At 38.6% G+C, this 14,259-nt stretch overlaps 1 protein-coding gene across 3 annotated transcripts in view; it reads left to right on the forward strand.

The window, feature by feature from the left end:
- The window catches only part of LOC133657589 (inactive phospholipase D5-like), a 109,441-nt gene that overhangs the window by 9,938 nt on the left and 85,244 nt on the right, over window positions 1-14,259 (forward strand). For 2 of the 3 annotated variants that reach the window (XM_062059077.1, XM_062059078.1), the window contains exon 1: window positions 4,111-4,530. The exons of the other annotated variant lie outside the window; for it this stretch is intronic. In XM_062059077.1, the coding sequence (XP_061915061.1) occupies window positions 4,360-4,530 (171 nt within the window). In that variant the 5' untranslated portion in view covers window positions 4,111-4,359. Of the gene's footprint in view, window positions 1-4,110; window positions 4,531-14,259 lie in introns of those variants that run through there. 3 annotated transcript variants of the gene reach the window in all.

A 14,259-nucleotide genomic window follows, 5' to 3' on the forward strand; every position in this document is an offset into this window, starting at 1 on the left:
CATGGCATCAAACCCCTCCACTAACAGATTTCAGCTATAACTAAATACAGCAGAACCTCAATTTAAGAACCCCTCTATTTGCAAAATTTTCAGTCGTGTCTCGCTGGCTATGGAAGTATTATTGTAGCAAAATTATTTGCAAACGCGTATCTCGGTCTGTGTGTCTGTAATCTAATTCACGCGTCTGTCTGTTCATTTGTCGATCTCTATATCAATCTGTGTGTGTGTGTGTGTGTGTGTGTGTGTGTGTGTGTGTGTGTGTGTGTGTGTGTGTGTGTGTGTGTGTGTGTGTGTGTGTGTGTGTAATCAGACCTGAGTGTGTGTGTGTGTTTTAATTTAGAGTGCGTATTATGATTTGTTTGTGCGTGAAAAAAAAGTATGTCTTTCAGTATTTCGATCTGTGTGTAAAAATTTTTTTTTGAATGTGTGTGTCCGTAATCAGATTTGTGTGAAGCAACAACCTGTCTATTTACATGTGACTTTTGCGACACTTCTGTACACTATACACAGTATATTTAAACAGATCTGATTCTGATACATATTATCTAGATCGGGGTATGCAAAAGAGACATTTTTCCACCTCTTCCATTAAATAGTATAGAGCCGCAGAACGTAACACAGCTTATAAACTTTTACAAGTTTTCATGTTCTTTATTTTTTATTTTACACTATGACAACCTGTCTACGTGAAATTAAACTATTTTTCCTTTCGTTTTTCTTTTTTGGAAGGTATTTATGGTTAGCTTACCCAAGGGGTTGCACAGTCGAGAAGTTGAACTGAACACACAAGCTTCCAGTCTCTTGCTTGCCTTCCTTGCACCTGAAGTGAATTAATGAAATGGTAAATGGTAAATGGGTTATACTTGTTGTAGAAGTTGCTTCCTAGCAGTTCCACTGTAGACACGGCACAGGAGCCAAGCGTGCAGTTTTAACAAAGTTTTAAAGTGCATAGATTTTTGTCGAAGTCTTTCTCCAACAGAACGTGACTTTTTAGTCACGTCCGTATCCTCTCTCTCCTCCTGCTCTCGGCCGCCTACTGTCAAAGACAACAGATGATTAGATTAACACGTACCACCTGGGAAATCTAATCACCTGTCAGCTGTGTCTCGCCGTCAGCACATGCCCCGCCCCCATCCGATGGTGCTCGTCCTCAGCACCACAGACAGAGGCGGTGACCTTTGCTCCTGCAGGCGCTCTGGCCACACCTCCCTCCACACTTGCATAGCGCTTTTCTACCTTCAAGGTACTCAAAGCGCTTTAACACTATTTCCACATTCGCCCATTCCCACACACATTCACACACTGATGGCGAGAGCTGCCGTGGAAGGCCCTAACCACGACCCATCAGGAGCAAGGGTGAAGTGTCTTGCTCAAGGACACAACGGACTTGACGAGGTTGGTAGTAGTAGGGATCGAACCAGGAACCCTCAGGTTGCTGGCACGGCCACTCTCCCAATTGCCCCACGCCGTCCCCGTAACTCATATTATGTTTTGCATATGGTGAATGTTTGTATTCATCTTGGAGAAAGCAAACCACCAGGTTTAAGTAAATAGTGGTAATTCAGTTTGGGCACATAACATAGGGCCCTTTAGTTTGACATTTGCATGTGGACTGGATTTGTTCTCTTAGGACAGGGGTCGGCAACCCAAAATGTTGAAAGAGCCATATTGGACCAAAAATACAAAAACAAATCTGTCTGGAGCCGCAAAAAATTAAAAGCCATATTACATGTGCCATGAGATATAAATTGAATTAAGAGGACTTAAAGGAAACTAAATGATCTCAAATATAGCTACAAATGAGGCATAATGATGCAATATGTACATATCGCTAGCCTAAATAGCATGTTAGCATCGATTAGCTTGCAGTCATGCAGTGACCAAATATGTCTGATTAGCACTCCACACAAGTCAATAACATCAACAAAACTCACCTTTGTGTGAGTTGCACAACGTTAAAAGTGTGGTGGACAAAATGAGACAGAAAAAGAAGTGGCATAAAACACGTCCTAGAAAGTCGGAGAAAGTTATACATGTAAATAAACTATACGGTGAGTTCAAGGACCGCCAAAATTAGTAGGACAAAACGGCGCTCGCCAAATACTCGAATCAGTGAAGCATGTTTAATATAAGCAGTGTGATTTATAACAATTAGGGAGGTTTGTGTCATGTTTGTCCTCCTACAGAAACCATACTAAACAAAAAAATAGATTTTTTTCCCCTCATCCTTTTCCATTCTTCATACATTTTTGAAAAATCTCCAGAGAGCCACTAGGGCGGCGCTAAAGAGCCGCATGCGGCTCTAGAGCCGCGGGTTGCCGACCCCCGTCTTAGGAGAATAGGCAATAAAATTGGACCTCGGTATGCAAAAGTGATAGCCCTATCCGTTAGAAGAGACTATATGTTTAGCTTAATGCAACATTTAACTTACAACCTGCATCTGTTGTTTCCAGGGACTTACATGCAAACATCCCCTTTATGGTCAGGATGTGCTGTCCTGACTTAGCACACACACAGAGACAGGAAGGAGGAATATAAAAACTGATGATTGAGCTTCCCCAAGTGAGGAGGGACACATTGTTTGACTAGAACTTCTCCAGGAACTGCAGTTCTGTAAATTATGACGCTCGCTTGTAATAAAGCAACTTTTAGTCCAGTAAAGCGTCTCTGACGTCTCTTTTGATCCAGCTACACTGCAGTGTCACCCTTTTGTCCGGACGAGGATGACAAGACCAGAAATACACATCACGCCTTCATGGCCTCACAGATTATAGAACTCTTTTTTAAAAATGCGAAATTCTCTCACTCCAGGGTAGGGTTGTACGGTATACCGGTGTTAGTATAGTACCGCGAGGGGATGATGGTATGCGCAAGCGCCGTCACATATTCGGTACTATACCGCCTCTGAAAAGTACCGGTCTTCCCCAGACGGCAGTGTTTTAGCTACTTCTACATCACTAATCCTCGCCTCCATGGTGACAAATAAAGTAAGTTTCTCACAAGTATCATCCCTGCAGGACGAGGAATAGCTAAACATGCTTCACTACACACCGTAGCTCACTGGCGTCAAAATGTAACCAAACGCCATTGGTGGATTTACACCTGACATCCATTGTAATGATACCAAGTACAGTAGCGTATCTAGTCGATACTACTATGATTACGTCAATATTTTTTGGCATCACAACATCTTCTTTCAATTTTGTATTTTTTATATTATGTTTATAAACTCAGGAAATACGTCCCTGGACACATGAGGACTTTGAATATGAACAATGTCTGATCCTGCAACAACTTGGTATCGGATTGATACCCAAATTTGTGGTATTATCCAATGTAAAGTATCAAACAACAGAAGAAAAATTCATTTTCTACCACTTGTCCTTAATAATTTTGACAAAATAATAGAATGGAAAATGACAATATGTTACTGCATATGTCAGCAGCTAAATTAGGAGCCTTTGTTTGCTTACTTATGACTAAAACAAAAGTTGTCTTGTATGTTCACTATTTTATTTAAGGACAAACTTGCAATAAGAAACATATGTTTAATGTAGCGTAAGATTTTTTGTTGAAATTAAGCCAATAATGCAATTTTTTCTGGTACCCTTTATTTAGAAAAGTACCGAAAAGTATCGAAATAATTTTGGTACCGATACCGGTACCAAAATATTGGTATCGGAACAACACTACTCCAGGGTTACAAAAAATCTGAGGGAGTCACAACAAGGAGTCAGAAGAGCCGCGGGTTGCAGACCCCTGATCTAGACCACATGGGAATGCTTCAAATGTAGATTAAAATCATCCTAGTTCCACTTTAAACACAATTTTAATTAATTTAAAATGTTTGAAAAAAAAAAAGCACGAGGATGCATTGCAGTAATTTCCAACATTTTGGAAAAAAGTTTTATAATTGATTAAAAAAGACAAATAAAAAAAAGAAAAAGCAAAGAGTTGGCACTTAGGTGGCCATCAATTGAACTGGCAATCGCTCAATTTCTAGCACTTTCTCTCTCTCTCTCTCTCTCTCTCTCTCTCCACCCTTCCACCTGATCTCACCCCTCCCTCCGCCTCACACTGGGGATGCCTCGTTGGAACTTCATCAGAGTGATGAAGCTGCTGCTGTGCCCGTCTAAAAAACCCAGACTGGTCCAGACTAACAAGTGCTCAGTCCTCCTCCACGAAGACACGACCACAGCTGGATAAAGAAGACACAATTACCACTAACTACTAACTACCGGATTCCTATTTTAACCTCAGCCTTCTGAAATGCATGGAAGAAACCAAAAAGTGCAGCAATGCCAAAATCAGAAGTCTACCTTATTGACTCCCGTGAGACCAGGAGCATCCAGATAAAGCATGGATCTGCGAGGCAAACGAGGGCCGCCGGTGGTCGGCCTGCAGGACCTGAAGTGCTTCGGGTTGGGAACCCCGGCCACTGGGATCCCTGCCAGTAACATCATTTCAGCCGTGCAGCAGCAGGACTACTCAGCCAGCGTGTGGCTGCGCAGGAGAGACAAACTAGAACATGTAAGTGACGGATATAGAAGAACATTGCTTATTTTGTACATGTTTCTCATTATTTCTCCACTATTTTAGAAAATTGATGGATTGACGTCTTATTCAGAGTGATTTTCCGAGAACGTTTGGATAAGATTCCAAACAATTCCACACATTCTGGTTTTCCTGCATGTTGGTGGTCTTTCAGGTAAACAATGCCAGCAATAGACTGTTTGCCCGCAGGTGGGGTAGAACAAGACAAGAATGGAGTGTGTGTTTAATATTTAATGCTGAAGGTGTTTGATCCAGGGAGTTATGGTGATGAATTTGCCTTCTTTCCTACAAACCAGTCTCCCAAGCATGGATGTATTGCTTGAAGATATTAAAGCGTTGCTGAGGGTGTTGTGTTTATAGGTCCCCCATCTCTACACATGCAATTATCTTACAGAGCTTCGCACTGACATGATGCGTTGCAGACATCTCCGTTGGTTTTGTCATACTAACGGCCGGATGGAACAAACTGTACAAGCGGTCATGTAGGGAGGGACTAGCAAAGTCTAAGGCACAACTATTTCCAGAAGTGAAACCGAGGCTCAACAGGAAGTCCGCCTGTTGACGTGATTTATTGCAATTCCCTGCACAATAGCAGCGTAATAACTGCAGCTCAAGTGTGCTCAAATTGCACGGGTAATTATATTTGTATGGATTCTCCATTACTTGACTGTTTATTTCCATCGTCTGAGGCCCTCCCAGACACTAATAACTAATTATGTTCTAAAATGAAAGATGATGGGTATTTACTTGGGTGGAACAGTCACGAGTAATGAACAGCAATGTGTACCAAAACATAAGAAACAAAGGACAAAATCCAAAGGAAGTAGCATCTTGTTTAAGCTTTTTATGCAAAATTTCCCACTAAATTTAAATGAGAAGATCAGGGTGTCCGAATGTTCAGTCCATCCCTGCTTTTAGAATACAACCCAAACTTTTTGCCTCAAAGGGCCAAAGTGAAAATGTGGGTCAAAGACAGCGATTTAAGTTAGGAGAAGACCTCTATGGAAAGTCAAAATCAAGGACTCAGATTTTACCGGGGCCCCCCTCTGGAGCCAGGCCCGGAGGTGAGCGCCTGATGGCCTCATTGGGCCCGGCTGGGCACAGCCCAAAGAGGCAACTTGGGTCCCCCCTCCAATGGGCTCACCATTCATAGGAGTGGGGATAGAGGTTGGGTTCAGTGAGAGCTGGGCGGCAGCCGAAGACGGGGCCCTTGGTGGTCCGATCCTCGGCTACAAAAGCTAGGTCTTGGGACGTGGAATGTCACCTCGCTGGGGGAGAAGGAACCTGAGCTGGTGGGCGAGGTGGAGTTTGGGTTACATCTAGCCAGACTCACTTGGATGCACAGTAAGGGCTCTGGAACCAGGCCTCTCGAGAGAGACTGGACTATCTTCCACTTTGGATTTGCAAGCAGTGAGAGGCAATGGGCTAGGGTGGCAATTCCTGTTGCCCCACGGTTTAGAGCCAGTACATTGGAGTTTAACCAAGTAGACGAGAGGGTAGCTTCTCTTTGCTTTCGGGTGGGTCCTGACTGTTGTTTGTGCTTACGCACCAAACAGCAGCTAAGAGTACCCACCCTTTTTGGATTACCTCGAGTGAGTACTGGAGCGCGCTCCCTCAGGTGATTCCCTTGTTCTGCTGGGTGACTTCAACGTGTCAAAGTTTTTTGGTGACTAACCCCAAGATGCACAGACGGCAGGCATTGAACGGGAAAACATGATTTAATTAAACACTATAGCAAAAACAAACAAAAGGGAACAAACAAAAGGCGCGCACAAGGCGGAGAACAAACTAGGCTATGAACTAAAAATAGCACAAAGGCTAACTGTGGACAAGAAACAAAAACACTTACTGTGACACGAATAAACAAAACTCACGTGGCAAGAAACGAGCAGGATGAACTATGATAGGAACAGAGTGGACAGAAGTAGACAGAGCTACAACAACAAGTATAAATGACAATAATCCAGCAGTGACTGGAGGGCAGGACAGGTTTAAATAGCAGCTGGCTGATTGGCACCAGGTGTGGCCACGTGCCAATCAGCCACAGCTGAGGGGACAAAGCACTCAGGGAGATAATCAGGAAATAACCAAAATAAGAGTGCTGACAGGAACTAAAAACGGGAAACCAAGACAAACGCAGAGGAAAACTAAAACTTGACCAAACTGTCAGGGACAACCCTGACACAACGCTCACATTGGCAACGATAGTCATCACGTTTCCATGCACTAAATTAGTCTGATTTCTCAAATAGTTCGGTTTTTTGTAATTTCACACCTACGTGTGAAGTCCAAGTGTCCATGCACTTTCTCTAATTGGTCATACGCAATGTGCCTACTGCACACTGTAGGGCGCTTAATTAATTTTAGCGCTGATAATTCATTTTCCGGTTAACCTAAGACGTCACACCAGGCATCTGCGGATCCTGACAACTTCTTTTAAGTGATGTCCGCTGTAATATTGGCAAAAAAATGATTTTGGATTGCACTATGAACATGACGCTACTACCAATAGAGTATCAGGGCGAATGCAGGTCCGAAGCAAAGATAGACCGGCGGAAGAGTGTTTTCAAAGGAATTTTCGGACGAAAATCATGGAAAAAAAACGTTTGAATGTCTCAAAGTTCATTCCTAAGGCTCTGTGGATTGATGGAAGGAGTTTTAAATCCAAAGGCCTGACTGATATCCAGAAGAAGGTTGCTATTGTTCTGGACTATCTTGTCTTTAATATATCTGCTTCATTATTGCTCATCTCATTCATATTTCGTTCGGGAGTTCGAAGTAAGCCAGCATTTTACGTTTCTTTAGCTACCTTCTTAAATATATATCTGTTTATTTTCTTTTATCATCGATGCACTTCAAAATGTTCTGTTCTTTTAATTTGTGAAGCAAATAAAAAGTATCCTCTTGATGACAATTGTTGCTACGTTTTTATTGAATGGCCTCAGCTTCTAGGTTGTATCCTGCAGGTTTAGACTGGCGCAAGGGTCCTCTGGTTTTCAATTGCATGATCTAGGTATGTTCGTCTGTATTTTCAAAAACCGAACACGATCGGATAAAGGTGTTCATGTGGGCTGGAGGAGGCTTGTTAGGAGCCAAACTATTTGAGGAATCAAACTAATTTTGTGCACTGACACCTACTGAGTGAAATCTGGAGAGGCGTGATTGGGAAGAATGGCCACCCGGATCTGAAACCGAGTGGTGTTTTGTTACAGGACTATTGTGCTCGTCACAGAATGTCCATAACGAATACCATGTTCAAAGATAAGGGTGTCCATATGTGCACTTGGCACCAAACCCCCTTGGCCGTAGTTTAATGATTGACTTTGTAGTTGTGTGATTGGATTTGTGGTCTCATGTTTTGGACACTCAGCTGAAGAGAGGGGCGGAGCTTTCTACCGATCACTACCTGGTTGTGATTTGGTTCCGATAGTGGTGGAGGAATGTTGGTCAGACCTGGAGCGCCCACACGCATTGTGAGGGTCTGCTGGGAACATTAGCAGAGTTTCCCGTCAGAGAAAGTTGCCTGGGGAATCTTTAGTGGTTTCTCCTATTTCTGGAACTGAGGTTGCCGAGGTAGTTAAAAGCACCTCGGTGGCAGGGCCCCGGGGGTGGATGAGATCCGCCGTTCCTTAAGGCTCTCTGGATGCTATGCGGCTTTCTTGGTTGACAAGACTCTGCAACATTGCCTGGACATCGGGGGCGGTGCTTCTGGATTGGCAGACCAGGGTGGTGGTTCCTCTCTTTAAGAAGGGGAACCGGAGGATGTGTTCCAACTATCATGGGATCACACTCCTCAGCCTTCCTGGTAAGGTCTATTCAGTTGTACTGGAGAGGAGGCTACGCTAGATAGTCGAACCTCGAATTCAGGAAGAGCAGTGTGGTTTTCGTCCTGGTTGTTGAACTGTGGACCAGCTCAATACTGGGAGTTTGTCCAACCTGTCTACATGTGCTTTGTGGACTTGGAGAATGCTTTCGACTGTGTCCCTTGGGAAGTTTTGATGGGAGTGCTCAGAGAGTATTGGGTATCGGTGCGCTCCCTGTATGATCTGTGTCAGAACTTGGTCCGCAGTAAGTGACAGTGGCAGGAAGTGACAGTGGCAGTAAGTCGCAATTTGAAAAATAAGGGCATTGGGAAATAAACCCCTCAATAAGCCCCTCCCTGCATAGGGCCCTGCCATCCATCTTGCGTGACGAAGCACATGTAAATGATCAATTAATGACCTACAGGGCGCTTCATATGAATTTTTACTTCAGCACTTCCTGCTCCGCCACTAATAATAATATAATGGCAAATTTTCCCGTTAGTGGGGGTGGACTTTTGTTCTGTGTGGCGCAGAGATGTAACGATATGATAATTTGGTTTAACGGTTAGTCACCAAAATTATCACGGTTATCATAATTATCACAGTATTTTTAAATGTCCTCAAAAAGTACTCAATCACTTATAATCAAGTTGTATTTTTATTTTTTAAATATATAACAAATAGCCACACAATTTATTTTATTGGCAAAATAAATATGTTTAATTAATAATATTGTTCTGGCTACTTAAGAGCCTTATTGTTTTCATTTGATTGTTTAAATTTGTTTATCTTATTTCTATTTCCATTTTAATTTGTTAAAGTTTTAGTGTTTTTTTTAATGATAAAGAAAAAAACGTGTGTTGTGTGCGTCACGGCTGGTTTATGTGCCATCACGCAAATTAACTTCCTGTTGTCATAATGCTACGAGTACTGATCGATCTCTGGAGGTTCAAAGTACACGATTGAATATCTTAGTTGCTTAGACAGTAATGTTTTTAAATAGGTTTAAATTGGGGAATGCTGTTTTTATAATGGAGAAAGACGTTAATGTTTTTTGTTTTCCCCTTAGCATTTAAGAGAGCTAGCACTAGCTTGCATTTCCAGTAAATGATCAGTGTCACCGCTCTGTGAGTTAATCAAAGTGTTATCAATCACGGTTTTCAATGTATTTATTTAAAATGGTAATATTAACCGTGGGAAGTTTTACTGCAAATTGTCATTATACCGTTTATTGTTACATCGATAGTGCGGCGGCTGTTTCCTTTTTCCAAGGACGAGTCGATCGTTTTTGGCTTTGGGGCTGCGTCGCATGTATTTTGTTGTTTCTTCTCCATGACGAGGGTGAGTCCATAATGCACTAAATGGCTGACTAAATAATCAAATGAGTGCATTTGATTTATTGTGAACAATGTCATTGGTCCACCGTGACCCATTTGGAAAATTAATTGGTTTGATGTGACGAGGCTAAATTTATTGGCGGCATGTGAAATTGTGAAACCAGAAAAATCCATAAATTAGCCGCAGCATTTGGAAAAAGTAGCGGTTTATAGTCCCGAAATTACGGTACTCTCAATTGCTCCGATGATGAACAGCTTTGGTCCTTTTTTTCAAATCATGTTTGGAGTTGAGTCAGGAAGGTTCATAGGATGTTTATTAATGATGTTAAAATGATTATTTTCTACCAAATTGAATAATTTAAAACAAATTAAATTCAAATTTGAATTAAAAAGTATAAAAATAGTTTTTTTCACACAAGTACAAGCAAAGTGTGAGAAAGTTTTCTAATGGAGGAGGTGGGGGGCTCCAAATAAAATCTGCTTAGGGCCCCAATTTAGCCTGGGGAGGTCCTGGGTAATGTAAAAGGATCCGCATCGGCCCCAAAATAAAATCACTCACCCATTTCCCAGAAGTTTCATGAAAATCCGCCCAAAACTTTGAGTTATGTTGCTTAGTAGCTGACTAACTAACTAAAAGACAGACAAACGATTACATAACCGCTTCACAATATTAAGCAATATTGACAACAATAATAACATCATAAAATTAACACTACATATTGAATCTTTTTTAAAAATCTACATGTTTGTGTATTTTTTGGAATTAAAAAAAAAAAAAAAAAGGAAATATAAATTGAATATTAATATAATTTAATATTAATGTTTAAATTTTCCTGAGGGAACTCTCCTGAAGAAATCAATAAAGTACTATCTAATCTAATCTAATAATATTGATAATACTACAATTACTGACGAACAAAATTGGAGATTTGTACATGGATACTAACTTCCCATGCCAGGGCAATCACACTCTAGAATTAGTTAGTTAGTTAGTTAGTTAGTTAGTTAGTTAGTTAGTTAGTTAGTTAGTTAGTTAGTTAGTTAGTTAGTTGGTTATTTAGTTAGTAAGTTAGCAGCCTAACTGAAAAAGTTATTGGTGAATTTTGAAACCTTCAGAAAAAGTCAGAAATGGAATTAGGAACAAGATTAGATTTTGGGGCTGATACAGATCATCGTTTGGATTCAGGTTATTTTAAAAGGATTCCAAGTGTTTTTTCTAGTAATTAGGAGTGTCTTCTCATTAAATTATACCTTTGGCTCTTTTTTGCAACTTTTGCTCTTTTATTTAATTTTGTAGTTTAATTGTATTTTTAGAATGGTTCCAATAAATGGCCCCCGGGTCACACTTTGGATACCCCTGCCATGGACAATGCATTGAAGTCACGTATGTAGCCAATCAGTGTGCATGTCTGGAGGTTGCTTCTGGATGGAATAGTGTTACATTATGTTCGGTAAGCTACAATAAACACTTAATGGTTTGCAGTAGCACACTTTTAAAAACACTCCTAAATCACTTAGAAGAAAATAGGCTGCTAATGTTGTGCAAATTGGTTCTTTTTGTATATCTAAAGTGAGGATTTATGACATCAAGCCCAGCAGAGGGAGCCATAGCCAAACCTTAATAGCTAGGAAGGAGAATTTACTGTATTACCTACCAATTGCATTTGTGGTTGTTTAATAAGCACACACATGGTCATAATGAAGCATATGAACAGTGGCTAATTAAACTGAGGATGATTGTATGTAAGGCAGATTGTCGATTCCCCGTAGCAGAGCTTTAAATATCCATAATTGCCTTCAGGTTTTATCTGCGTTTGCACCTTTTCACCATCAACCACAGCCAAGCACTCAAATAATTGAAGAAATAAAAAAAAGAGTTGCAGGAAAATCATTTTTTTCTGTCCAAGGTGCGGCCTTTTTCTGGAAAATGCGCCTCAACATTTATCAGCTGAGGTCCATTCAAATTACACTTTTTGAGTACTTTAAAAATTAAACTCCCACATTTGAGTATATTGTCACAATTCTACATTCCAATACAATGTTGAAATTACACATTTAAATACAATATTAAAATAATTTCAGTTTATTGCAATTAGGCATTTCGGTCTTATAAAAAAATAAACATTTCAGTAAAATATTAAATCAAACAATTGAATCTATTATTAAAAATGTAAATGTTATTATGTTAAATTGTACATTTGATAATGATATTAACATTATAAATGTGAATACAATACTAAAATTACACTTTTGAGCATAATAATGAAACAATTGAGTAAATCAAAATTACACATTTGACTATAACATAAAAAAAAGTACATTTAAATATAGTATTAAAATATACATTTGAATATATTTTTTAAATGATGCATTTTCATATATTACAATTCTACATTTTAATACCATATTAAAATAACATATTTAAATCAAAACATTTTAGTATAATAATATAATTAGACATTTGAATAAAGCAATAACATTATACAATTCAACACAATGTTAAAATTGTACATAAAATATTAAAAAATAAACATTTAACTATAATTTCAGAAATAAACATTTGAGTATAATATCAGAGTTAGACATTTGAGGAAATATTTAAATTATACATTTAAATAGAATATTAAAATGGACCATTGAGTATAATATTACAAATAAACATTTGAATAAATCAATAAAATTAGACATTTAAAATATAATATCAAAAGTATACATTTGACTATAACATTACAATTAGACATTTGAGTATAATAATACAATTAGACATTTAAATAAAACACTGGAATTAAACATTTCAAAATAATATTAAAATAAGAAATACATACATTTGAATTGAATATTATGTTTAGACATTTGAGTATAATATTAGAATTACACATTTAAGTTTAATTTAAAAATTAGACATGTGAATATAGTATAAACATAAAATACAAAAAATAGTATGCATTTCAGTATAATATTAAATATTTCCGTCTTAACCCTGATAAAGACCCATCTTCCGGTCACTTGCAGTAAACAGACACACAAAGTTGCCATTTCCTAATCGAATAAATTAACCTTTTCATCCATCTCCTGCTTCTCAACTCTTAAACATGTTTTGTATCGATTCCCTGACATGGAAAGTTCACGGAGCTGTCTCGCTATCCCTAAGAAGTATCCTTGTGGCTATTGGCAGTGCTACTGTAAATCTATTAATATGTTATGTTTACATCAAGGTGTCACTTCCTCTATAGAAGCTGCTCAAGAAAATGACTCAGATGTATCTCGTCTGCAGACTCTTGGCACAAAGCATGCATTGCACTTGGATCACTTTCAGCTCTTTGGAAGGACGAGCATCATTTGTATTTCATTACTGAGTGGCTGAAGCAGGATGCCTAAGCCTTTTGCAGTCTGTCGTGTCTTCTTGTAAAGTGACGTCACAGAACAAGTGCATGGAATTACCCACTCAAATATTGAGACAGTCATGGGTGACATTAGTGGAACCCCCTATTTTTTTTGGTAGACATGCTAGCATACGTACATATCCACATCGATGACGTTTTTAACACTGTCTAAAATAAATAATATATTGTAAAAATAATGTACATATATTGTAAAAATAGAACAGTAAAAATTCATTTAAAAAAGAAAAGAAAAACATTTTAAAAAATTATATATATATATATATATATATATATATATATATATATATATATATATATATATATATATATATATATATATATATATATATATATATATATATATATATATATATATATATAATCTGCCAAGTGCAGAGTCCAATGCAACAGGTGGTGCCAGAGCATACATCTGCCCAGTTGTTTTAGCCAACACCAATATTTTCTATTTTTCAAAGGTAAATACTATTTTTTAACAACAAAAACAACTACATTGAAGTAATAAAAAGCTGTAATATTCTAAAGAACTGTTTGCAAATATCTAACATCTATTTGCACAGTTTGTTCCTCAGTGGAGTCGGTGGCATCGCATACATTTGATCAAAACAGTAAAGAACAGTAATGTATTTTTTTAGTTTTTGCCATAAAAAGGAAGATCATTTGGACAAACGTGACCAAGTATGTTAAAAATGTTAGTGTGTATTTTTTCCAACTAGTCAACATTTGCATTTGGCATTTTTGGCGCCCCCTATGTTTGTTTTCCCCAAAATCCATCCATCCATCCATCCATTTTCTACCGCTTGTCCCTTTCGGGGTCGCGGGGGGTGCTGGAGCCTATCTCTGCTGCATTCAGGCGGTACGCGGGGTACACCCTGGACAAGTCACCACCCCATCGCAGGGCCAATATTCTAAAAACATTTAATGACTTAATACTTTTTCAACTTTATTCCCTCAATCCTATAAAAAATAGAATACATGTCAGTTTTTTTATTTATTTGATTTTAACCCTTTGAATGCCCTTTTAATCTAATTATGTGAAAATGTACATAAAATGAGTTATATAGTTAATATAGTGAATGTTAAATGGCTGGGGTAGTAGTAAGGTATAGATCAGGTCTGAATATACTATAATATGAAATACATATAAAATGTAAGGAAGTAAAG

Source organism: Entelurus aequoreus, linkage group LG09 (assembly GCF_033978785.1).
Source record: "Entelurus aequoreus isolate RoL-2023_Sb linkage group LG09, RoL_Eaeq_v1.1, whole genome shotgun sequence".
In the NCBI taxonomy this organism is placed as follows: Eukaryota; Metazoa; Chordata; class Actinopteri; order Syngnathiformes; family Syngnathidae; genus Entelurus; species Entelurus aequoreus.